General features: G+C 42.4%; 1 protein-coding gene across 2 annotated transcripts in view; it reads left to right on the top strand.

Moving 5' to 3' along the window:
- ELOVL5 (ELOVL fatty acid elongase 5) overlaps nt 1-25,751 on the top strand; it is a 56,138-nt gene extending 30,387 nt beyond the window's left edge. For both annotated transcript variants that reach the window (XM_033143153.1, XM_033143154.1), the window contains exons 2-8: nt 3,736-3,801; nt 6,699-6,886; nt 11,953-12,030; nt 18,528-18,699; nt 21,572-21,696; nt 23,182-23,316; nt 25,094-25,751. In XM_033143153.1, the coding sequence (XP_032999044.1) occupies nt 3,736-3,801; nt 6,699-6,886; nt 11,953-12,030; nt 18,528-18,699; nt 21,572-21,696; nt 23,182-23,316; nt 25,094-25,225 (896 nt within the window). In that variant the 3' untranslated portion in view covers nt 25,226-25,751. The remainder of the gene's footprint in view (nt 1-3,735; nt 3,802-6,698; nt 6,887-11,952; nt 12,031-18,527; nt 18,700-21,571; nt 21,697-23,181; nt 23,317-25,093) is intronic.
- The last annotated feature ends 509 nt before the right edge of the window (nt 25,752-26,260 follow it).

The raw sequence follows: 26,260 nt of genomic DNA, 5'->3' as shown, positions 1-26,260 counted from the left end.
GGGCAAGCTGGAGCACCAAAGCCTCCCAGACATATTTGGAGAGGAACACAGATGCAAAAAAAAAATGATCTTTTAAAATATTTCTAACATTGTGTTTATTTTGTGGGGGGGGGCGAGATAAAACTCTAAAAGAAAAACATTTTGGGGGCGCACTGAGGCAATACCTCCAACAAAGTATTTTTCTCTTTTGGAATGAGTGAAATGCTTTGAAAGACAATATGTTATTCATTCAGGGTGTGTAGCATGAAGAATTTTATATGCCAAGTTTTTTTTTTTAAAAAAATGTATATAATGGTGTATTTAATGCATTACACTGTATACATTTTCAATCCCCGCCCCATGTTCCCCCCACCCCACCCCACCCCACCCCACTGAATGGCTTTAGAGATCTTGCATCTCTAATGCATATACAAATAAATTTACACAAACACAAAACGATTCTGGCTTATTCCACAATGGTGTTATGTAACCAAATCAATCATTGTCAATTCAGCCAAGTGAGATGACCACATGGAGATTCAGGTGGCAAGTGGATGACTCACCTGTAAATGTTCTCCTCCCCTGAGTTTCTAATTACAAGGGGAAAGAGGACTTTCTTATCTCAGTTTGTTTTGCAAATAATATATATTTTTGTATGCAGCCTTTACCATGTCATGCTATACTTGTTTACACTAGTAAACTCAGTTTATATTGCACAAGCATGGACACACACTGCTGTTAGAAGACACCTCCCTCCCCCATGATCCAGGGATCTGGTGAGAGAGTGGACACCTCACAGCTCATGTCTGTGTTGTGCTGGAATGCTTGTCTCGATGGCAAAGGAAATGCCATGCTCTGCAGTTTGACTGCTTAGTTTTGGAATAGTGCCCCTTCTGCTTCCCAGATGGGTGGGGTATAAATAATAAATTATCATTATTATCATCATCATAATATTCATCATTATCATAACCTGAGTTTCATTTCATGCAAAAAAAAATGTGATATTCCTGCTCCTGAGTATGTATTTTTTAATAAAAGGTTGAGGGGAACCTGCTAGTGCAAATCTGGAAAAACCATCCTTAGTATAGCCATATTGCTGATAGCGTGGATTATGTCAATCTTGTTAAAGTAGCCAGTTGCATACTCTTATTCCTGGGTTAAGCAGAGCAGAGCTGAGAAAGAGCATGGTAGTTCTGTGGCATTATCCAGCATTGGGTGGTGGCTGTTGTTGTGTAGGGAAATACAGTGAGAAGGGATGAGTACTTGCTTGGGGAAAAACAGGAGACCCTTCGGGTGGGTTTATTAGTTGCTGGCATATGGAAATGTTCGTTGTCAAAGGTTGAAGCAGCTGAACAACATCACTGAGGTTATTGTGGTGTATGTATAAACAACTGCAACAAATGCCCTTGGAATACGCTGCTTTCATCTTAACAATTTAATATTGATTTTGTCTCGGCGTGGGCCTGTGAAACCTTTTGTTGCTGCGAATCTTACCATTTCTTCTGATACACACACCCTGTTTGAAATGCCCTGCCTGGTCTTGTCTGAATGTAGCATTGCTGGCTACTGAGAGCTCTCACTGACAGAACTCTACAGCTCCATGAAATGTGAGTTCTTTGCATAGTTCATGGTTGGTGGGGGGGGGGGGCAGGACTCCCTTGTGTGACAGTAACTGGGAATTGCTGGCCGTGACGTGGAGTTGCCATATGTCCTCTTTTTCCAGGACACACCCTCTTTTTCATGGGTTTGTGAAATGAGAGTCATCGTAGCGATCCGTAGTTAAAAGCAGAAAGTCTGAAAACACATCCTCTTTTTTGCTCTTCCAAATATGGCAACTCTAGCAGTGTGAACAGCTCAAAAGTTGCAAACTTGCACAATGCAGTATATGGGACCTGGGAGATACAGTGTGACTACTTTAGGGAAAGAATGTAGATCTGGAATGCTTTACAAAGATGAGTATTTTCTCATTCATCTCTTTGTCGGTTGTGCTTTATTATTCAGTGCCTGCATCCTGTTTAGTGATAGATAACCTCTCTCTCTCTCTCTCTCTCTCTCTCTCTCTCTCTCTGTGTGTGTGTGTGTGTGTGTAGCTGCCTTATACTGCTCCATCTGTTCCAGTAGAATAATAGAATTTTAGAGTTGGATGGGACTCAAGGAATGCAGGAAACTCAACTGAAGCATCCATAGCAGATGCCATCCAACCTCTGCTTAAAAGCCTCCAAGGAAGGTGTTTTGTACTCTGCTTAGCAATGCTTCATCAAGGCAGACGTCTTCCCAGTTGCCTGGGATGCTTTGAAATGAGGATGCCAATGACTGAGTCTCTGAATGCAGTAAAATGGTTCTTTGCTGCGCTTTGGTCTCTGCCGGTTAGGAAGTTGTCAACACAGCACCACAAGTGTTGGTGCTGACCTGGTAGCTAGAGACCTGGTCTCTCTCTCTCTCTCTCTCTCTCTCTCTCTTCTTAAACACACCCACCCACCTCTGAGCATTGTGCAGAAGCAGGCAGCTAAGAGTATCCCCACTTTCAGATGCTGCAGAGCTGCATGGCTTTGACAGTGCCACCCCTCCTCTATGCATACTGTCGGAAAGGTGAAGTCCCAGGAGGGGTTTACTTGGCAAGCTTGGTTCTGCTGTGCTTATGTGGAAGGTGGCATTAAGTCCTTATGAGATACTGTTTATTCTGCTGTGTTTAAACTTGGTCTGAAACATCAGGGCTGCGGGTAAGCTTTATTTGGCAACTCTCATCTTCTGGTTAAATGAGCTGCTGCTATGGTTTCGCTGTACATAGGCTTGTTTTGTTTTGTTTTTATGAAAAAAAAACACAGGCCAAAAGGTGACTCAGGATTATTTATAAAGTGGGAGAGGAGGAAGGCAGGTAAAGAGTCCCTTTTTAATTATAAGTATTTCCTGTGCAGCTATGAGCTATAAAACAAGTTCCTGCTTCATCTGTTTCAGGCTTTGACTTGTGAATATTGTTTTTCAGTATCCAAGTAAAGTAGAGATGGTTTCCATTTTGTCTCTTTCCTTGTACGGTGCCTTCAAGATGGCGGGAGATGTTTTTAAATATGTCTTTAGGGATGTAAACTTTATGATGTGCTCTGTTCAGTGTCAGTGTCTTCTCCCATTATTTGTGGTCTTCCTGCAGCTCTTAACTACTGAATGCAAGAGAGTTCCTACAAAGTTACGCCATGCTTTAAGCATTTAAAACTCTAGAAAGAAATGTGTATCTAACGTAACGTTTTGTGGAGTTTTCCTAAATCTCCTTTAAGCCTCCCTTGCGATAAGTGGAAGAGTACCATTTATAAATGTACATTTGAACTAATATAGTCACCTTATTTTTGTCCTGGCCTTGGGAAATGCAGAAAATCGTGTTAATACAAATATGTAAGTGCAAAAGCACTCTTTTCACCTGTGAATCTGAGTAACTGGCATTCAAAGGTATACTTACAGTGGAGCTACATTCAATGCAAAAGATGGGCTGTAATCCCCCAAATATTCCTGCAAAAGTCTGTCAATTGTTCAGAGGAATACTTGGGGAGCCTGTGGCCTTTTAGTTGTTGCTGGACTCCAACTCACATCAGCCACAGCCAGTGCAGTCAATGCTCAGGGATGATGGGTGTTGCAGTCTAGCACCATCTAGGGAGCCATGGATTCCACACCCATGAACTAATCTCATGCTAGTTTAAACTGTATCCCGATAGCAGCATTTCCATAGAAAAGAGCAAAATAACTGTTTTCTCCCCGTCTTCCACATAGGTTGCACAATGACGTCTCTGGATGAAACAATCAATAGCTACCTGGACATTTGGCTTGGACCCCGAGGTAGGTGGTTTATTTGGGAGAGGGTGGGCTGTCTAGTTCCCGATTACTTGCCAAAGGTTTTTAGGTCCCTGAACACAGTGACATTTAAAAAACTCTCAACTAAGATGTAGTAGTCACTGGAATGAGGACTGAAATCCCTGCATGGTTGGGGGGCTTTTTTTGTTGTTGTTTTGCTTTGCTTTGCTTTGGCTTGCAATGGATACAAGTGGGTACATACTTTTATCGTTGTTGGAATTAAATACAAGGGATGTTCTGATTTATGCCACTTTAGGTAGCTATATCTTTTGGAGAGGTGGCGTATAATTACATTAATAAATAAACTCCCCAGCAGCAGCGTCAGTGAGCGAATAGCATATTTCTGCGCTCTGAATTCTTCTGTGTGCAAAATAGCTCCTTTTAAGACTCCGCCTCTGTGGTTCTGTTCCCATGGAAAGCACAGTCACAATCAAAATGAAATAGTTGCCCTTTTTGTGTGTTTGCTTACACATACTGCATTTGAGGCACCCTTGCTGATCTCACCCTCTGCATCAGCTGAGTTGGCACAAAAATTGAGCCCGCATGTTCCGATGTCCCTGCGGGGCGAGAATTCTGTAGTGACATTCAGTCCCGACATTAGGGTGGAAATTACATGAAGGGGGCAGCCCGTTTATGTTAGCACCTGTTCGAAAACTCCTGTCAGTTAATAGACTCATAAACATAACAAGACAGTTTTGCAGCTATCGGGAAATACAAAATTGCTCTTGCGTTTGGCCTATGTTAAACAATTGGAAGTGGAAGCAATATATCCAAACTGAACAAACTGAAATGCCATTGATACCTGTGGGAAAGATTAAAGCTCATGTTGTAGCTTAAATGACAGAACACACAATCCTGCATGGAGAAAGGCCCAAGTTCAGTGTTCGAATTTAGCCAGGCGCCAGGAATGTTTTGCACCTGACTTTTGACCGCTTGCGACCAAGTGAAGATGCCCTGAGCACCAGGAAGGCACCTGAGATCTTCACCATCTGGAGGTGCATGCTTGGGGATCATTGGATCTTGGCTGTAGATTATCTGCATAGTTGGAATGAATTTCAGGAACCAAAAATGCTTTTTCTTGTGCAGCCAGAGCAGGAGCAGTGAACAACATCATAGTTAATTGTTGCAGCTTGTCTTCACTTACCCCACTCCACTGCCCTGCTCACAGTTGTGAAGAATATCCCTACATTATGAATGGTCTGTGTCACTATTAAGAAAAAGAGGCTAGAATAGGCCAATATATATGTGGGCTGTCCCTGAATCAAGTGACTTTTCTTCTTTAAGTTCCCAAAGCTCTAAACCTAGGTCAGGGTTGTCATCTGAGCTAGCCAGGTCTTTAACTGAGAATCAATCCCAGTCATTTTCATCCTTTGAAAAATAAGACCTTAGAGCAGGGTTTCCCGAACCTGGGTATCCACCTGTTTTGGACTACAATTCCCATCACCCCTAGCTAGAAAAGGCCAGTGGTCAAAGATGATGGGAATTGTAGTCCAAAAAAACAACAACACATGGAGACCCACATTTGGGAAACCCTGCTTTAGAGCCATCTTGCTCAAAAATGGCAACTAGACATTCTGTTTTGATGACTGTAATCTTGGTTTAAGGAGCCGTTTGGCACCTGGCTTATATATGAGTTTCTAACACTGCCCAAGTTTGCTTCCTGGTGTTTCCACTTATAATATCTGTGGAGGTTTCTGCTTATGACCTGTGCATGTTGCTGCCCATTAGAACAGATAGCATTATCCTAGCTGGACCAAAGTTCTGCTGGTTTAAGACTGGGCTCTCCAGATGTGACTGGGCTTCCGCTCTCATCAGCTCTGACCATTGGCCATGCCGGCTGGGGCTGATGGGAGTGCTATAACATCTGGAGGGCACCAGGTTCCCCATCCCTGGTATAAAGCAGCATCATATCATCAATTTGCTTAACTCTACTATGACACACTCATGGGAATGAAAGATGCTCCAGTTTTCTTGACTCATCCCCAGGTTTCCAAAACATGAAAGCCCCCCCCCCAAGAAAGTGCAACTCCTCGGAAGATATTTTTCAGATTTGACAGCAATGCTTAATTGTGCGAACATGGGATCTCTGATCTCTTTACAATATAATATAATATAATATAATATAATATAATATAATATAATATAATATAATATAATATAATAATATAATATAATATAATATAATATAATATAATATAATAATATTTAAGCACTATTTAAAATATTTACATTCTCCTTATTTTGCCACAAAGCCTGGTAGTTCAGATGGGTGGGAATCAATAAAACCGAGAAAGTGGCAACTTGCAAGGTGAGGCGAGCATCTTGGCTCTCACAAAATCCATCTAATTTCAGATAATGGGAGTAATGGAGGTGTCAGGAAGGAGAGAAATGAAAAGTAGCTTGGAATAGAAAAGCACCAGGTATTGAGATTTGAGAGAGAAGTAGGAAAGGCTAGTGTGTCAGTGCTCCTTCAGGGAGCAGCGCTTCTGTAAAGGGAGCATAATTAGTTGTTTAGCAACAGAGCAATTAAATAAAACCTCGCCATGGGTGTGGGGTTAGTGTGCAATTCAGAGCAACAGGCTTTCCTAACTGTATCTCGCAGCTATTATTCCTTTGGCTTCTCTTAGGAAAGCCTTGCTAAAGGGTGAACCAAATCTCCGCACACACCAGAAACCACTAGCGCAGATTGTCCTCCCAACTTCCTTTGGTCAGAAATGTTGGCACTGAATTTAGTCAGATGCTCTGGAACAACTGCTTCCACAACATGCATAAATGTGCACCCTGCCTTTCCTAACAATGAATATTCCGCCAGTCTTAAATCTCAGAAGTCTTTGAAATTGCCTTAATCCAGATAACAATATTGCCTTTGTATTCGGTTTCAGATCCCAGAGTAAAAGGATGGTTTCTCCTGACCAATTACACACCTACCTTCATCTTCACCGTCTTATACTTATTAATCGTATGGTTAGGACCAAAGTACATGCGGAACAGGCAGCCATTCACCTTCAGGGGTATTCTAGTGGTCTATAACCTCGGGCTTACGCTTCTGTCCCTCTATATGTTTTATGAGGTAAGAAATGAAGAGGCTGTGTATTTTTCTCGCATTGCTCGTATCACGCTTTCATAAAAAATATTGGGTTCAGGAGGCCTCTCCAAATAATACAGTTTCAGAAGACTTCTAAAAGCAACTGGGAAAGGCTCCCACCAAATCTCTGTTTTTTGCAAGGAGTTCCACAGGGCAAAGGCTGCCACATCGGTCCCTGGTAAAAAGGCAGAAAGGATGTGAGGGGAGAGAGTCTTTGTGCTGACCACCTCCCTCGCAAGGATCCTTCAGAAGGGACTTGCTGCCAGGAACATTATGCGCAGGTGTATTTTGATGCATTGAATAGAATGAAAGTTTATGAGTCATGGTGGAGGGGAGAGCATATGTGTACAAATTCAACAGAGCTTTGTTTGTTTTGTTGCTATTCTATACGGTTTATGTTGTATTCGTGATGTTCCATTATGTTATTTTTATCTTTTGTTTGTAAGCTGCTTTGGGATTTATTTGAATAGAAAATAGCATAGAAGTAGAACCAATCGATCAATCAATCAATCAATCAATCAATCAATCAAAAAGGCCAGTCAAAACCTCAGGGTTGTGTGGGACCACCAGCAAATGCCCCATCAGTGATCAAGGTGGATATATTTGTCTGGAAGCTTGGGCTTCACAATCCTTGTAATATATTTCCTTCTCTGCCCCCCCCCCCCAACTTCGGTAAACTTTGACCAATTGTGACTCCTAGAAAGTTAACCATTATAGTCGCACAGTTCATACATTTACAGGCCACCAACGCCTTTCTGGCAGCAGAGGAACATAGCCTTCTAAGCTCATACTGCAAAAGCTTTGCATGTTTGACCGCAGCACTTACCTCAAGTGGAGTGTGGCAAAGAAAGTGGCTTATACATTCCTGAAATAAGTGATAAAGCAGGGCCGTTCCACTCATGGCTGAATGCACAAAGCCCTCATGCCGCATTTTATGGGAGATGTCTGGTTAAGTGATGGAGACCATCACCTGCTTCTATGCCACGGCAAGCAGCTCAGAAGCCCAGAAAACTGCATGAAATGAGTTGCTAGCAAACGCATCCTTTGAATAATAGTTGCGTAGAACAATATGATATTGGAAATACATGTTGTTGTTGTTGTTTTTTGGGGGGAATTATTGACATTTTCACAAGACCATAAAAAGAACAAACTAATCTACATGAAATACAAAAAAGAAAGAAACTAAAGGAAGAAGGAACAGGAAAAAAGAAACTACTCATTGCTTATATCGTAACTTTCATCCCCTACAGAGGAAGGTGTGCCCTCCCAGCTCTCACCTGGCCCCATCCCTCTCTTCCCACAGCCACTTGTCCCTGTGGTATCTCTCCTTACCCACCTCTCACACGGGGTCCTCAAACTGTCTTCCCCCTTATCTGTATACAGTTCTTCTTGTTGTTGTCATTCAGTCATCTTAGTCGTGTTCGACTCTCCATGACACCATGAACCAGAGCATGCCTTGGAAACTCTCACTTTCTTCTCAAAGCTTCTCCTTTTTTCATGTCCATGGAGTTTTCTTGGCAAAATACTGGAGTGGTTTGCCAGTTCCTTCTCCAGGTGGATCACATTTAGTCTAAACTCTCGGCTGTGGCATGTCCGTCTTGGGTGGCCCTGCATGGCACAGCTCATAGCTTTTCGGAGTTATTCAAGCCCCTTCGCCACGACAAAGCAGTGATCCGTGAAGGGGATACAGTTCTTACCAAAGTACAATAAGAGAGAATAATAATAATGAGAATAACAATAAACCACCAAGGGAGATAAAAGTAAAGAGAGGAAAAAGAAGAAAGAAATAGATAAAAGGACCTCCAGCTACCTATCTGTCAGTTGTGTATACAATATTTCTTGTAGCTGAATCTAGGTTATTCAGTTATTCCTTGCTAGCTTTTGTTTTTCCAGCCTTCCATCCGGTGCTCTCCAGTTGCTTTCTGGGGGCGTGGCGTGTTCTTGGTTTGCACAGAGTGGCATTTTCTTACATGGGGAGACAAGGTTCGTTTTCCCATTCTGTAAAGGTCTGGAGGCTCTGTAGCCTAGTTATTCTGGCTTTGGTTGGTACCCGAGTAGGACGTTCATGCGAAGTACTCTAAAAGATCCAGGCTAAAATGGGAACAGGAGCAAATGCGCTAGAACAGGAGTTCAGAATCTTCTGCAAAAGTGGCGTGACAGTCTTAAGCAGTTCGTCCCCGCTCCTCTCCCTGCAGAAAAACCTCACAACAAACAGCACTTCTCTCGGGGAACTTTATATTGCTTGGGAAATGTCTAATTATTGCAGATATGATAGGATCAGTTTATTTGTTCAGAGATCATTAGTCTGCATTTACTTTTCCATTTGAACATACTCGCTGTGTCAAAGTAGGTGCTCAAGTGAGATAGCGGCATTTGTGGTATGTGTTCCGGAGCAAATATTTTGGCACCAGGTTTACCCACCATGAACCCATCTACGCAATCCTTTCTCCTTTAGAACCTCACAGGAATGCATTCCCCCCCCTTCTGATTTTTTATTTGAAGGGAAATCTCTGGCCGAACAAACAACTTCAGATACTGTGTTTGGATTTCAGGGTCATGTTGCCTTAACAGAAACGGTACATTTTAAAATGTACTTTTGGTGTATTTTTTGAAATAAAAATAAAAATCTGTTACCTGCGCCTCCCTCTGTGGCATTCACCCACCTGGTATTTTATTTTTTTAAGTCCCTTATGTCATTGCTAATCACATTGTTAACCTAATGTGAGGTTAGACCCTTAATTCAGTAGCCAAAGCTCAACAGAATATAGTAGACTAGTTAATAATGCCAGTCATATGCAAGACTGGAAAAGGTGGGGAAATCTGACTTCTGTGAACAGATAATAATGTAGGATGCCATGGTAGTAAGGGGCTTTCTAAATGGTGGGCACAAATCTGCATTAAGTATAGAAGAGTTTTCTTTTCTTTCGTTTGACAAGCAAAGACTAAGCACACATACACCCAACTGCTGCTGCTGTAGAGCTTGTGGGAAATCCTATAGGGAACAATTAATGGTCAAGTCCTCATTCCCATGTGTGCTCAAGCCTCTTTGTCATTTCAGACATAAGATGAGATAACTACAGAGACTGAATGCAGTGGCAACAGGAATGGACAGCAGGTTGCTACGGGGATCTTGCAAACTATAAGTGGAGAACGTCTTGTTTGTGGTATTCCAAAAGCCAGAGTTTCTCAAGAAAGTTTGAATGGAAATTCTGCAGATAATGATTATGTTATCGTTGGGTAGTACTCCCACCCCCACCCCCCAACACAAAGTTAGAGTATTGTCTTTGTTGTTGTTTAGTCTTTTAGTTGTGTCCAACTCTTTGTGACCCCATGGACCAGAGCACGGCAGGCACTCCTGTCTTCCACTGCCTCCTGCAGTTTGGTCAGACTCATGTTGGTAGCTTCGAGAACACTGTTCAACCATCTCATCCTCTGTCATCCCCTTCTCCTTGTGCCCTCCATCATTCCCAACATCAGGGTCTTTTCCAGGGAGTCTTCTCTTCTCATGAGGTGGCCAAAGTATTGGTGCCTCAGCTTCAGGATCTGTCCTTCCAGTGAGCACTCAGGGCTGATTTCCTTAATAATGGGTAGGTTTGATCTTTTTGCAGTCCGTGGGACTCTCAAGAGTCTCCTCCAGCAGAACTGTTTATGGAAACCAGTTGACATTCACTATATATGCACCCTAAATGTTGAAGTTAGTCCTTTGATTTTAAAATGCTGTGTGTGGGGGTTTTTTTTGGGGGGGGGTCAAGGAAGATATATTACATGAAGTTCTAGATAAACATTTTCCAGAAGACATTATCTGAATTATAAAGCCTGGCCTCTTGCCTTGAGTTGAGTTTTGTTTTGTTTTGCTTGCTGGCCCAGCCAAGTCAATACTCATGAGATTTGACGAGCATTTTTGTCAAATCTAAAATTATATTTTCATGTTTTCTTGTAAGGAAGCTTTTTGTGGTCATGTCAAGAAGACTTGAAATAGAAGTCTGATGGAAAGTGTAAAAGAAGACTGTTTCAGTATCAGACTCTACTCTCATCCTGCTTTTATAGAAGCTCCTCTTAAAGATTATCAATCCCCCCCACAAGAGTTGCAGGCTATTTCAGCATTGTGATGTGTGCATATCCCACTTTTACCTCTGGTTTTGCAGGCTGTTGGATAGCAGACATTTCCAAAACCCGACTGAGTAGTGCATGATAGGGGATCTCAATCCCAAAGGCTGCTCTTTAGGCCCCTCTCTCCAGCCCTTGGGAGGCAACAACCACCAGCAGCCCTACTCTGTGCCCTCCTTCAGTGAACTCTTAGAATCATAGAGTTGTAAGGGACCATGAGGGTCATAATCTTAATCTCAGGGCCATGGGTTCGAGCCCCATGTTGGACAAAACATTCCTGCATTGCAAGAGGCTGGACAAGATGACCCTCGCTGCAACACAGGAATCTCAACTAAAGTATCCATGATATATGGCCTTCCAGTCTCTGCTTCAAAACCTCCAAGGAAGGCGAGTCCACCACCTTCCGAGAGAATCCGTTCTGCTGTCGAAGAGCTCTTACTGATGTTTAGTTGGAATCTCCTTTCTCGTAACTTGAAGCTCCTACCCTCTGGAGCAGGAGAAAACAGGCCTGCTCCATCTTCCATGTGGCAGCCCTTTAGATATATGAAGTTGGCTATCATATCTCCTCTCAGTCTCCTCTTTACCAAACTAAACATACCAAATTCCCTCATAGCACTTGACTTCCAGACCCTTGACCACCCTCCTCTGCTCACAATCCGGCTTGTCAACATCCTGCTTAAATTGCGGCACACAGAATTGGACACAGTATTCCAGGCGTGGTCTGACCAAGCCAGAATACGAAAATCCCCCTCTCACTCCACTCTTTTAAAAAACTGTTGTTTGCCTCCAGCATCTAATGAAACTGCTTTTGAGGGACTTTTACCATAAGGTCTTGTGAATATGACTTTGATTTTTTTTTAAAGTTTGTTTGTTTGTTTAAATAAAGTATTGTAAAAATGTGCAATGTTGCCAATGGGCTTCTTTCTTTTTCTTTCTTCATTTAGCTGGTGACAGGAGTATGGGAAGGCGGGTACAATTTCTTCTGTCAGGATACGCACAGTGGAGGTGAAGCTGATATGAAGGTAACATTATAAGCTGACTCTACTGTTTTGCTTTGCTTCTTGCATTTGGAGCGAAGGTCAGTACAGTTCTTACATATTTGAGAAGGACGTGTACTCTTCTCTGTTATTTTGCCAAAGGAAAGGCTTTGCTATAATTTGCATGGTTTGATAGTGCCTTGAAAGGAAAGTTAGTGCATCGTCACTAAATCCATCTGGTCCATCCAGTGTTTCCCAAACTTGGGTCTCCAGTTGGTTTTGGACTACAACCCCCATCATCCCTGATCTGCTAGCTAGGGATGATGGGAGTTGTAGTCGAAACACAGCTTGAGGCCCAAGTTTGAGAAACCCTGATCTAGACATATCTGAACATAAAGGATATTTGAAATGCATGCACCCATTGTTGATAACTCAAGGCTTGTAAGAAGTGCAGCCCGCTCTGTTCTGTGTATTGCTACTTACATATATTTTCAGTGGATCTCTCTGAAATTCCTAGCTTGAAACTCACTAGTTTTATGGGAAGCCTGCCTCTGTAGGGTGTGTGGGAAATAAATGCAACTGTAATTTGGCTTACTGGCACTGAAGAAAGATACTTTCCTGGAATAATTTCCTGGAATTTCCTGTGCTTTAGTTGGTTGAATTCATCATTTGGCAGTGCCACGGGTGATTTGGTACACATAAAAACTGGTGCAAACCCCTTCCGTCATTAACAAGGAGATGGAGACGGCAGTGCTTGCACCAAGTTACTGCATTGGTTTTAGGAGCCATGCAGATAAATATTCAGGAGGCAATTGAACATGTTCTCCTTCTGTCAGCTGCTTTCATTTCTAGCATTAAAGGATGCTAGACAAGACATAGAAATCTCTGTCCCAACTTAGCTAGCCATGAATCTCTGGCTTAACTCCACCTTGCGCATAGAGCCAAGTGAAGGGTGGTTAAATGCTTTGGGTTAGTCACTATCTATATGCCTAGCCCTACCCCAAAAAGTTGTTGTGAGGCTAAAATGGGGGGCACCACTTCTAATATTGGATAGCTTTAGCATTACTCAAGAATCAAAAGTTTTGTGTCTCTTTTGTAGGAAATATATACATTTCTGGGCATTCCGCAGTTTTCCATTTTGGGCTCTTAATGCTGGAGGTATAGAAACTTTTGCAAATGAAGTGATAATTTAAAGAAAGAGAAAATAGCTTGTCACCAGCTTGAATTGCAAAACTTGTAAGATATTGGTTATACCTAATAAAGGTACTGCCCTCGTGTAGGTTTTTGGCTTTCTAGCCACACCCACTATAGAACAACACAGCTATTGGCCATCACTTCCCCTCCCCTTGCCCCACTTTGCCACAGGGTGAAGGAGATGCTAGACTAGTAAAATCAGCCAAATGGCATTGTCATGGGTGGTGGTGAGAGGAAGGGCAACCATTAAAACACAACCCACCCCCTTGTATGAGATTTGAGTCGTTCTTCATCCAATCCTTGGCTCTTAATGACCCGGTTCCTCCCGAAAGAGATCTTTTTCCTGTAACCAGTGTTCCCAGCAGCAGGCTGTCACTCCTAGCATTGTAGTGTGCCCAAGCAGCAGGCTGGGTTTATTGTTCTCCAGCCGACCACGAGAACTTCTGGGACTTGGTTTGCGTTTTGCAGAACTTAGGAGATGGTTGCTAGAAACATAAGCTTGTGGTTAATGCAGTGTGGCATAGAAGCCACTATGCCCATAGAAATTCTAATCTGCCTAGCACAATTGTCCTCAAAGAAGCTCAGAGTAGAGCCCATATGTGAGGAAATGTTGCTTCTAGCACTGTACCCTATGGAATATCACTATGAACCTTTTCCACCTTTTTTTCTACAATATAATGTAATTATAATAATTTATTATAAATAAATTCTGGTTGGCTTCCAACAAAAAATTAAAAATACATTAAAACATCAGTCCTTAAAACTTCCCTAAACAGGGCTGCCTTCAGATTTAGTCTAAATGTCAGATAGTTGTTTATTTCTTTGACATCTGATGGGAGGGCATTCCACAGGGCGGGCGCCACTACCAAAAAGGCCCTCTGCTTGGTTCCCTGTAAGTTGGCTTCTTGCAGAGAGGGAACCGGCAGAAGGCCCTTGGCGCTAGACTTCAGTGTCCAGGTTGAACAATGGGGGTGGAGACACTCCTTCAGGTATACTGGGCTGAGGCCGTTTAGGGCTTTAAAGGTCAGCACCAACACTTTGAGTTGTGCTCGGAAATGTACTGTGAGCCAATGTATGTCTTTCAAGACCAGTGTTATGTGGTCTCGGCGGCTGCTCCCAGTCACCAGTCTAGCTGCTGCCTTCTGGATTAGTTGTAGTTTCCGGGTCACCTTCAAAGGTAGTCCCACATAGAGCGGGTTGCAGTAGTCCAAGCAGGAGATAACCAAAGCATGCACCACTCTGGCAAGACAGTCCACGGGCAGGTAGGGTCTCAGCCTGTGTACCGGATGGAGCTGGTAGACAGCTGCCCTGGACACAGAATTGACCTGCACTTCCATGGACAGCTGTGAGTCGGAAATGACTCCCAGGCTGCGCACCTGGTCCTTCACCAGGAAGTCTTCCACACCAGCCTGCCCCCCTGTCCCCCAAGAACAGTACTTCTGTCTTGTCAGGATTCAACCTCAATATATGAAGCATCATCCATTGGTTCCCTCTGGTGTCTTATAAATACATACAATTTTGCCCAGACCTTTCTGGACCAATAAGGTTAGACCTTGTCATTACTGAATTTTTGTTATTATACGACTGTCTATGTTTGTATCTCTGTTTTTAGGATACAGTTTTATTGTTTTTATGTTGCATTATTGGACACCACTTAGATGTTTTTAAATACTGAACAATTTAGAAGTGCTCTTAAAAATAAAAAGCAAATAATAAAGCTCATGTGGTGTAGGATAGGCTGAGAAGTGGTAGCTTTCACAAGATAAGTCAGTGAAGCCCAGATGGCTCAGTTGGTTAGAACATGGTGCTGATAACACCAAGGTAGCAGGTTTGATCCCCATATGGGGCAGCTGCATATTCCTGCATTGCAGAGGGTTGGAGTAGATGATCCTCAGGGTCCCTTCCAACTCTATGATTCTATTCCAAAGTTCATAGCTAATTGGGAATCCTGGAAGAGCTTCTCCACACTCTTTCTTTCCTAGGGTGTTAGATGGTGAAGACTTAGTCTGAACCCTATTAGAACATTTCTGTATCCTGCCTGGATATCCCAGACAGATTTCTTTACCTGTCAGTCTCCAGCAAGCAAAATGTTCTTATAAAAGCAAATCTGAAATTGGCCTGCAGTCAAAAGAACTGGAAAACCATGAAACTATTTTTAACTTGTCTCTCCCTCGGAACATAATGCCTGAAAATTACATCTCCCATTATAGCCATTGAACAAATAAGAATCATAATTGCCTAATTCCCTCGTTTTCAGTTCCTTTGTGTCTTATAGTACTGAATACTTCTAAGGAAACACTTTCTGACATTTGCATGTGACAATTTGAATGGAGGAACAGTAATAACTAGTGACAAAGAATGAAGTAAAGTGGTACCTCGGGTTAAGAACTTAATTTGTTCTGGAGGTCCGTTCTTAACCTGAAACTGTTCTTAACCTGAAGCACCACTTTAGCTAATGGGGCCTCCCGTTGCCGCCGCACCACCAGAGCACAATTTCTGTTCTTATCCTGAAGCGTTATTTCTGGGTTAGCGGAGTATGTAACTTGAAGTGTCTGTAACCTGAGGTACCACTGTATCTCATATCCTTTGAAGAGGACACTGTGAGACAGATGTAGTGTACAACTCATTATATAAAATGATAAAATTAGATCACAGACAGCAGCAGTGTTTTAAAACCTGGGGAAAAAATTAAAGTGACCCTATTACAAGTGTCTTCATTTCAAAAGCAGCGAGTAACTTCTTTAATTAAGGTTACAACAAGACGATTCCACTTCTGAGTTGTTTTGTGACATTCCGGGAAAATCAGCTGTCTTCTCCTGTTTTCCATGTTAGTTTGCTTTAGCTGATGCAAATCGAGAAGCTTATGCTTTTACAAGTTACCTTTTTTTAAAAAAAGGATGAGAGATATTTCAGATGCGTAGATTTCTTTAGGACGCTGTTATGGGTGACACCAACTTGACTCAACTAAATTTTGGACCGCTAATTTAGTTAGTGGTGCCAAAACCCAGTAGGCCAAGGGTGGGGAACTGCAGGACCGGGGGAAGGGGGGGAAATGTGGCCCTTTAAGTTTCTTTGGGACTTTTTGGACTGGCACAGCCCCAGAAGTCCACATGCCTTTTGGGTTCTCATGCCTAGACCTTTTGAAAGATCACCGAAAGGTCAATCCATGTAGTCATGCCAATGAGTTTCCTTTCTAACTTTCAGAATCTCCCTATTATGGAATTTGGGGCCAGTTCAGATGTCACAATCTCGGCCTGATAAACCATGTTTTGTTCAATTGGGAATGAGCTGTCCCCTGTACACATTCTCTCACCTGCTTGGGTGATTGTCTTCAGAACAGATGTCTGGGTTTCTTATACCATAGTTGTCTGTGTCATCCAAACCAGAAAGGGTGATTGGCTCTTACCAAAGAACCAGAAATAGAAGTCAAAATTTTTCCAAAATCAGCTCTTCTCCATACAACAGTGTGGATATCTGTCTGCTCACCTTTCTGAACTCCAGTTTGGTTTTCAAATTCTCAGCGTCAGGCATGAGGTTGAATAGTTCCGTGCCTTGTAACATCATCTTGCCACAGGTTTTGGCATGTTTGTGGAACAAGAATTCTTGGTGATTTCACATTACGGTTGCTTGCTTGCAGCAATGTTTCTCTCCTTCCACATCAGTCCAAATCTTCTGTGCCTCATTCTCCCCAGCCTGGAGGAAAGCAATTTCCTTTTAGGGAATACAGTAGCACAATCCTCTGTTTGTTGCTCAGATTGTTCTTCGGAGATCACAGTAGCAGTGTAGAGATTAAAACCTCTCCCCTGAGTGTCTTGGTGCACCTGAGGTACACTTTAATAGGCTTCTAAATCACTGCCTCTTTTGCTTTAGTCACTGTTTTGGTTTTATGGCTACAATCCAGAGCATGCCCGGGGACTTGGGCCCTTCCAGAAAGCACTTTATTTTGAACAGCACACATGTATTGCCAGCTGTTTTCGAAGCTTCCCTGTCTTGGGTACAACGTAGGAAGCTGCCTTTGACCTAGCAAAACCAACAACTCTCAGGTCAAGACCAAAGCCCTGCTGAGAACATGGAGCAAGTTACCCTGTTCTGGTAACTAATGCACAAAGAAGCTTCCGAGAAGGGTGTCAGAAAGCCACACATCCCATTCACTAACCCGTATACATCTGCTGTGTACTCTGGCCCAGCACATCATTGGATGTGGGCACTCAAACCCTGGTCAGGACGTACTATACATCTTTGTGGACGAGGCCTTCCCTCAGATGTGACTGGCACATGAGTCAGCGTCTAAGAGGCCATGTTCAGTATCTAGAGATAAGAATGGAGAGGCCTCCTCTGCCACTCGGTCAGCATTGCCTCATGCAACTCCCACCTTCCTCATCTGCCTCTAACAGCATGGTGGCCTACTTGTTGCACCAGGTCAGAAAGAAGTGAGCTGGGCTGGAGCTGCCAATAAGTATTTGTGCCTTCAAGTATCTTTTAAGTTTGTTTTTTAAAGTGGTCCTAGCGATAGCTCAGGCTGTTGAGCATGAGGCTCTTAATATCAGGGTCATGGGTTTGAGTGCCAAGTTGGGCAAAAGATCCATGCATTGCAGGGGGTTGGATTAGGACCCCCCCCATGTTCCCCTCTGACTCTACAATTCTGTGATCTATACTTTATCTGCCTAGTTCCAAGTCTGTAGACTTTACTGCTATTTTCTTATGACTACTTTATGTGAACTGCTTAGAGGTGTTTTTAAAAATAAATAAATAAGTGGCTTATACAGTTAGTTAGATAGATAGATAGATAGATAGATAGATAGATAGATAGATAGATAGATCATGACTGTCACACTGTGTGGGTGAGCACCCAATAACCCAATTTTCAGTTGCCCCTGATGGCTGTTGAAGACCATCAACTAAACTTGCCTAAACCATTCTGCTGGCTCGCTTCCTGAGATCATCATTTCTGAACGATGGTGCTGTTATTGGCAAAGCATATCATGTAACACTAAGCCATCATTTGCTCATGGCTTGTTGAACAAACCATGGTTAAAAGAACCTCAGAGACCAGACAAGCCATGGTTTATTTCTGCAAAGCTTTGTTTCCCACCTTTAAATAGTAGTTTTAAATAGTAGTTTGCTGCTGCAAAATAACCATGGTTAGTATGCTAGGCTGGATTCAAATGAATGACACAGCATTCTGTTTGAACTAGGCCTATATTGCACTGATTATTGATCACCAGGATTGGTGGGGCGGGGCAGGGCAGGGAGAGATTATTTGCTGGGTTGGTAGAATTTGCCATGAGCTGTCTTATTCCATTTGCCTCTGTGGAACAAATGCCTGACCTCTTTCCCCCTCCTTTCAGATCATACGTGTCCTTTGGTGGTACTACTTCTCAAAGCTCATCGAGTTCATGGATACTTTCTTCTTTGTATTACGGAAAAATAACCACCAGATCACCGTTCTTCACGTCTATCACCATGCAACAATGCTTAACATCTGGTGGTTTGTTATGAACTGGGTGCCTTGTGGCCACTGTAAGTATTCTTTTAATTCATGACGAGAGACCTGTGCATGTGTGCATTTCCTGAAGGACTCGTTCTGTTTGAAGAGGGTGTGTTGTGTTAATGCACAACTTCACTTCTTGGGAAAACAGTTTCCTTGGTTGGAAATGGGTAGGGTTGTGCTGGTTTGGCAGCAGCTTGTAACAACAACCTCCTCCTCAAAGCTGTGTCAGTTCTGTGTATCTCCTGTTCTTTCAGCTCAAAAAATAAATAAAAAATCCTTCCAGTGGCACCTTAGAGACCAACTAAGTTTGTTCTTGGTATGAGCTTTTGTGTGCTTCAGATTCTTTCAGCTGTTATCCAACTGCTATTAGGGTTTTCTTAGCAAGCCATCAACTTTGCATAACAAAATTTCTAATATCTTGAAGCCAAAGCTTTCATCCATCAAGCTCCTGGTCTCTGACTTGGCCTTTTAATTTGTTCTCTGGTCAAATATTACTTGCAAGCTTGCTCTGTGGTTGGCTGGCAAGCTGGATTTGTTGAAGTACAGTGGGAAACTGGCACTCCAAAAGTCTTCAAAGAACAGTGCATGGGAGCTGCCGTGGTTCCAAGTGATCATAACCAACCTCAGTAGAACTGTTTTACCTGCTGCCAGCCTGCTCTCTCTTTTTAAAATACAATATTTATTAACTTTCCATTTTGTAACATTTAAATACATCCTTATTTTTCCACAGTAAATCTTTTGCTCTTACGAGCTATTCGACTTCCCTCCCACCCACCTCATGGTTACTATATTTCCTTTCTATGTCATAGCATTTGTATTTTTTCCTACTTATCTTTCATCATTTCAATTGTCACATTTTTAAATAAATATAAGAAGGCATGAATCATAATCATTACAAGCCTTTTAGATCAATCCTGCTAGTGTTGTTAATTGTTTGCAATTGCCCTCCAAATATTGTACAAATTTACCCCTTTTGGAAAGCTTGATCACGCTGGTTTCTAATTTTCCCAGTCAGATTTGCCAATTCTGCACATTCCATCATCTTCATCTGCCACTCTTCAATCGATAGTAATTCCTGTTGTTTCCATTTATGGGCTAAAAGAGTCCTTGCTGCTGTAGTTGCATACATAAACAGTTTTTGATCTCTCTTTGGGATTACGTATCCCTCTGGATACGTAAACTTCAGGTTGTGAACGTGGCAAACCCGGAAGTGTATACAGTCATACCTCATGTTACAGCTGCTGTGGGTTACGTTTTTTCAGGTTGTGCTCCGCGCCGAACCCGGAAGTACTGGAACAGGTTACTTCCGGGTTTCAGCGCATGCACAGACATGGCACTGTGGGATACGAACGCTGTGGGTTGCGGATGTGCCTCCATCATGGATTACATCTGTAACCCGGGCGTCCACTGTACTTCCGGGTTTCGCCACGCATGCATGCACAGAAGCGGCACCTCCGGATACAGACTTTTCAGGTTGCAGACGGACCCCCCAGAACGAATTAAGTTCATATCCGGAGGGTCCACTGTATACCCAATAGGAACGCTTCTGGTTTTTATTAACAAACGTACTCTCAGCCTGTTGTCTCTTTTTATTGTGATTAATCTTTGCATTTTTTAAAAAATGTGCCAGTTAAATTGTAAGCCACGTTTGAGCATTTCTTTTAAAGGAAAGGCAGGAGAAAACAAATTTGAATGAACGACAACACTTGCAAACTGTACGGAGAGTATGCAGAGCTGGCAATCCAGTGTTTGTAGCTGCTGCACCAGCCCATTGAAAGAAAGGGATGAGGAAGCAGTTACTGCTTCCTGCACTTCAATGTCCTTGGTGGGCCAGTAAATGTGTGCAAAGCCTCCATTCTTTGGATGATGCACATCGGGGTGTGAATTCACATTGGGGTACTCATTCAGCTGCAAAGCATAGGGTGCAGCAGTCTCCGCATATACAACCGGGTGCAGATACGGCTTCCTGTTTCCATCTCTGCCTTACTATGTGGGTGGAGTGAATGTCCCTAACCTGAAGACTGAAAGCGTGTTGTCGCATGCAACTGGATTCAGGATCAGAGCCTATGAAGGAGCTGGCAATCTTGTTACCATTCATGTTGTTGTTTCGTCATCTTAGTAGTGATTGACTCTCTGTGACCCCATGAACCAGAGCATGCCTTGGAAACTCTCGCTTTCTTCTCAAAGCTTCTCCTTTTTTCATGTCCATGGAGTTTTCTTGGCAAAATACTGGAGTGGTTTGCCAGTTCCTTCTCCAGGTGGATCACATTTAGTCTAAACTCTTGGCTATGACCTGTTCGTCTTGGGTGGCCCTGCATGGCATAGCTCATAGCTTTTCGGAGTTATTTAAGCCCCTTCGCCATGAAAAGGCAGTGATCCATGAAGGGGATTACCATTCATAGCCCCCCTCTTAAAAACACAGTCCAAGCCAGTCTTAGGAGGGGAGAGACATTGCTCTTAGGGCAGTTAAACCCAGTTTGCATGGCAAATCTGAATTTGGACATCTGTGATTGTCTAAAAAAATGCAGTTTTTGAAATGTTCAGCAGGTCAGAGGAACTGAAGTAAGGGGGGGCGGGAAATAAATGAAAAATGAATTGTAATGAAGCGAAAATGTAATAGATAAAAGTATGCTATATATTGCAGAAGGAAAGGGCAGGAATGGAAACACCAGGGAGGAAGGATGGAAAGTCAACATATTAATAATAATAAATAAATAATTTTTATTAGAATTTGAAGTTAAATTGTTAAAAAAAATCTTTGAAATTCAATCGAAAAGTAACGGAAAGTTCAGTGGGTCAGTAGTGGTTTAAACTTGCATAGAACAACAGTTTAAGCATGTTTGCTATAATGCATATTGTTCCAAAAAGTATTCAACTAGCATCTCTTTCTATTATTTCCAGCCTATTTTGGTGCCACCCTTAACAGCTTTATCCATGTCCTCATGTATTCCTATTATGGGTTATCGGCCGTTCCATCCATGCGTCCATATCTCTGGTGGAAGAAGTATATCACGCAGGGGCAGCTGGTGAGTAAATGGTGCTTCTGTACATTCTTTTTTCCTCATACGCGTATGGTGGCTGTTTATTTTTAACTCAAGCTAGCAGATATTGTGTGGGAAGGATCAAATGCTCTTCGGCGAGGAACCATTCGCTGTAGATTGTTGGGTGACCTGTGTGTTACTCTAATGGGGGACATTTATTTAGTTATACAATGCCCCCTTCAGACTGGAGGTCAGAATCTTTTTAAGATGACAAAGCTGCATATAACAGAAGTAAAAGGTAAAGGTAAAGGGACCCCTGACCATTAGGTCCAGTCGTGTCCGACTCTGGGGTTGCAGCACTCATCTCACTCTATAGGCCGAGGGAGCCGGTGTACAGCTTCCGGGTCATGTGGCCAGCATGACTAAGCCGCTTCTGGTGAACCAGAGCAGCGCATGGAAATGCCGTTTACCTTCCCGCCGGAGCGGTACCTATTTATCTACTTGCACTTTGACGTGCTTTCAAACTGCTAGGTGGGCAGGAGCTGGGACCGAGCAACGGGAGCTCACTCCTTCGCGGTGATTCGAACCGCCGACCTTCTGATCAGCAAGCCCTAGGCTCTGTGGTTTAACCCACAGCACCACCCATGTCCCAAGATAAAGATAACAGAAGTAGAGACCCGCTTATGCCCTAGCTACTGCTGACAAACTTCTCACTTGTACACCAAGTCACTTTTAAGTCAAGCTTTACTATGCTTTCCTAACTATGGAGGAAAGGGAGCAATACTCAGCTCTTTTCACTGTCTAACTCAACCCTACAAGAAATAGCTGATTGTGAACAGCCACATGATATATTTTTAAGCAGTGACCGTACAGTAGAGATTGCAGTAGCTTCCTTTGTTTTTAACGTGAGCTGCCTTAGGAAGGTGATAGATTTTGAGATACATAAGTAAACTTGTAGTCTTTCCTCCCCCTTTTGTAATATCGCCATGCTCTCTACTTGCGAATGCTTGAGCTTAGTTCAGGGGTAGGCAACCTAAGGCCCATGGGCCAGATGTGGCCCAATCGTCTTCTCAGTCTGGCCCACGGACAGTCTGGGAATCAGTGTTCTTTTTATATGAGTAGAATATGTCCTTTTATTTAAAATGCATCTCTGGGTTATTTGTGGGGCATAGGAATTCGTTCATTCCCCCCCCCCCCCAAAAAAAATAGTTCGGCCTACCACATGATCTGAGGGACGGTGGACCGGCCCACGGCTGAAAAAGGTTGCTGACCCCTGGCTTAGTTGAATGGCACAGCTAAGGGGCCAAACTTGTACAGGGTGTGCGGTACCCACCCATCTCCAACTTTGAGAGCAACAGGGTATTCCAAGGGGCACAATCACCAATCTCTTACAGCCAAGTACAAAAGGCAATTTAAAATCTTCACATTCATACCCAGCTATACTGCTACATAGGGAATGGTTTCAATGTACTACTTTGTCTCTTTTCTTGTTCATCCTTTCATTTTCTTTTTTCTTTTTACCTTTAACAGACTCAATTTGTCCTGACAATCTTCCAGACAAGCTGTGGGGTGGTATATCCTTGTCCATTTCCCCTGGGATGGCTGTACTTCCAGATAGGCTACATGATCTCCCTAATCATCCTTTTCACAAATTTCTATATTCAGGTAAATTAAGATTTATTCCTTTTTTTCTTTTTTTGCAAATGGCAATAAAGAAAATAACAACTAGAAAGTTTGTGTATCAGAATGCACTTCCAAAAATTAGTGGACAGTTGGATCCTAGCAGAAGACGTACCTCGTTAACTTCCCAGAACCACCACCAATAGTCAATTTTATAATTACTTTGGTGCAGTAATGCAGCAACAAGAAGCACTCCCTGCCAACCGTAGGCAACAAATAGAGATGGGAACTTGCACTCTCTCTTATACACTTGCTGCTGTGTGAGAGGATTGGCCTTCTCTGCCGCCACTAGAATCTTATGTAATAGATACAAGGGACAGTCAATTCCTATTGACTTGACTCACTCCCCCGCCCACCGCCCCCTGTTGGTCTAAAAAGCATTTCAAATGAATGAAATGGACTTTTCTGATGTGGAAATGTGCTTGGCCTAGTGGCTGCAGCTACTTTGCAGTACAGGTGAAACCCAAAAAATTAGAATATCGTGGAAAAGTCCATTTATGTAAGCAATTGTTTTTATTAGCTTCTGGAGTTTAATATATGAGATAGACTCATGACATGCAAATGTCGAGCCTTTATTTATTATAATTGTGATGATTATGGCGTAAAGCTGATGAAAACCCCAAAGTTGAAATTGTTAATTTGGGGTTCTCATCAGCTGTACACCATAATAATCACAATTATAACAAATAAAGGCTTGACATATCTCGCTTTGCATGTCATGAGTCTATCTCACATATTAGTTTCACATTTTAAGTTGAATTACTAAAAGAAACGAACCTTTCCACGATATTCTAATTTTTCGAGTTTCACCTGTATTTACACAGTGGTCCCTGTTCAGAGAAAGCCATTTGCATTTAAATCCCATTGGTGTTAGTTGCAGCTAACTTTTCCCAATGATTTCAATGGAACATGGGCACAACTGACTTAAACAGGACTGGGACCAGTTGCTGTGGTATCAGATCAGGTATAACTTAAAGCAATTCGTTTAATGAAGGAAACCACTTTTTCCTGAACTATTTTGGAAAAGAAACAACTTGAAGACATATTCGATGGTCTTCTGTTCTAATAGGAAAAGAGTAGCTATAAGTAGTGGATAGAGATACTATATATTTGTTTTGTTTGGCTGTAATGCTATACAAGTCTTCCCCAAACTGATGTTCTCCATATGTTGCTGGACTGCAACTGCCTTCATCCCTGACATTGGCCCTATGAAATGAAACCATAGTTTAGCGTTGAAGAAATGAGCTCATGTGCTCCCCAAACATGGGGAGCTAGGAAACTTTCACCTCGGTTTTAGATTAACCACAGCTTTCTGTGTCGTCTGAACTCAGCAGACCGGTTAATCTTAACTATGGTAGGTTGAAACCAAGCCAACTTCAAATTATAGGTTAAGAAACTGGCTTGTTTCAACAAACTGTAGTTAACATTAACCATAGTTTAGGGGCACATAGGCAAGAGCCTCGGTTTCATTCTTGCCTTTCCTTTGGTCCCTCTTCCTCACACTAGTTTGCAAGCAAACTGTAGTTTCCTGTTCCATTTTATATGGGGAGTTGTGGTTTGTACAAACCATACTTTGCTCCCATACCAAGATATGAAACAGGGATGTTATGCTTTGTCTTAGAATCTGAATAGGGTGTATGGGTCTTACGTCCATATGAAGGGGCAAGATGCCTGCTAAATAACAAAATGAAATCGGCTAGTTTGCTGCATTGTTTCTGTGTGGGGTAAAAGCTCACTACTGACCTATGTGATTTTTTTTAAGACTTACAACAAAAAGGCAGCGTCCAGAAGGAAAGAGTATCAGAATGGTTCCATGGCTGCTGTGAACGGGTATACAAATAGCTTTTCTTCCCTTGAGAACAATGTGAAGCAAAGAAAACAAAGGAAGGATTGAAGACCAAACTGAGAAGCCATTTTTGATATTCCGGGCAACAACAACAACAAAAATCATCTGATTGTAAGCACAATATGTATTGTGCACTGATATAATTCTTGACAGCTACTGTAGCTATTCCTGCCTAGAATAGTGTTGATTTATGTAGGACTTAACAAGTGCAAAACATCCTAGAAACTATCCATAGGCTCAAGTTGATGGTGTTGATCATACTGGGTGGTCACAGACACGAGTGTAAACTGTGGAAGGGAGTATTATTGTAGTATGTGTGCATATATCTATATATAAAAACATAGATATATTCGTCACTGCAGTTGCCTTACTAGTCAATATGATAGGTGCTGAATTATGATTCACAATTTCAAGACTGTAATCCAAACTCATATTTTTTAACTGTAGATAATGCATGTGATTGTGATTTGTACAACAAAGGTTTTTTGTGTGTGTGTTAAGGTGTTTTTCCTCCCCCCAGTAGTTTAAAACACACATGCCTTAAATTTGAAGTAAAGCAGGGCCCAAAACTTAATACTGGTTTGAAAATGTATGGAAATGTTTTGACTCTGGGAGCAACTTCTCATGGGGCTGACACTCAGTTACCAAATAGACATGCTATATAGTGTCTGTTGTGAACGGTGCACATGTGTCTAAAGAATGGCTTCCCCCCTTCAAAACGCTTGTTGGGTGGCAGCTGGGATAAGACAGCTTGCACATGCTCATGTGCACTCTTGATCAATGATGCAGCGTGTGTGTGCCCCTGTATTTGAGGGTCCCAAGAACAAAATGGACTATTGAGAAGCCATCCTAGATGAGTTGGGCTCCTTTTGTGGGTCGTCTGCTCTGTGTTGCACTGAAGTTGGAGTAATTCTTCTACACGTGAAATGAAAGATTCACTGGAAAAGCCGGACTCTTCATTTCAGTCATGACTTGTGCAGGAGAAAGACGTTTGATTGTGTTTACTGTCTTTTTAGTTCCATTATCATGAGTCTGCAGCAGTTTGCTGGTTCAGTTTGATTTTGTCAACTAGGTTTTAATTTG

The sequence above is a fragment of the Lacerta agilis genome, chromosome 3, assembly GCF_009819535.1.
Source record: "Lacerta agilis isolate rLacAgi1 chromosome 3, rLacAgi1.pri, whole genome shotgun sequence".
Classification (NCBI taxonomy): domain Eukaryota; kingdom Metazoa; phylum Chordata; class Lepidosauria; order Squamata; family Lacertidae; genus Lacerta; species Lacerta agilis.
Note: the sequence above shows the minus strand (reverse complement) of the source record. Positions and strands in the feature narration are given on the sequence as shown.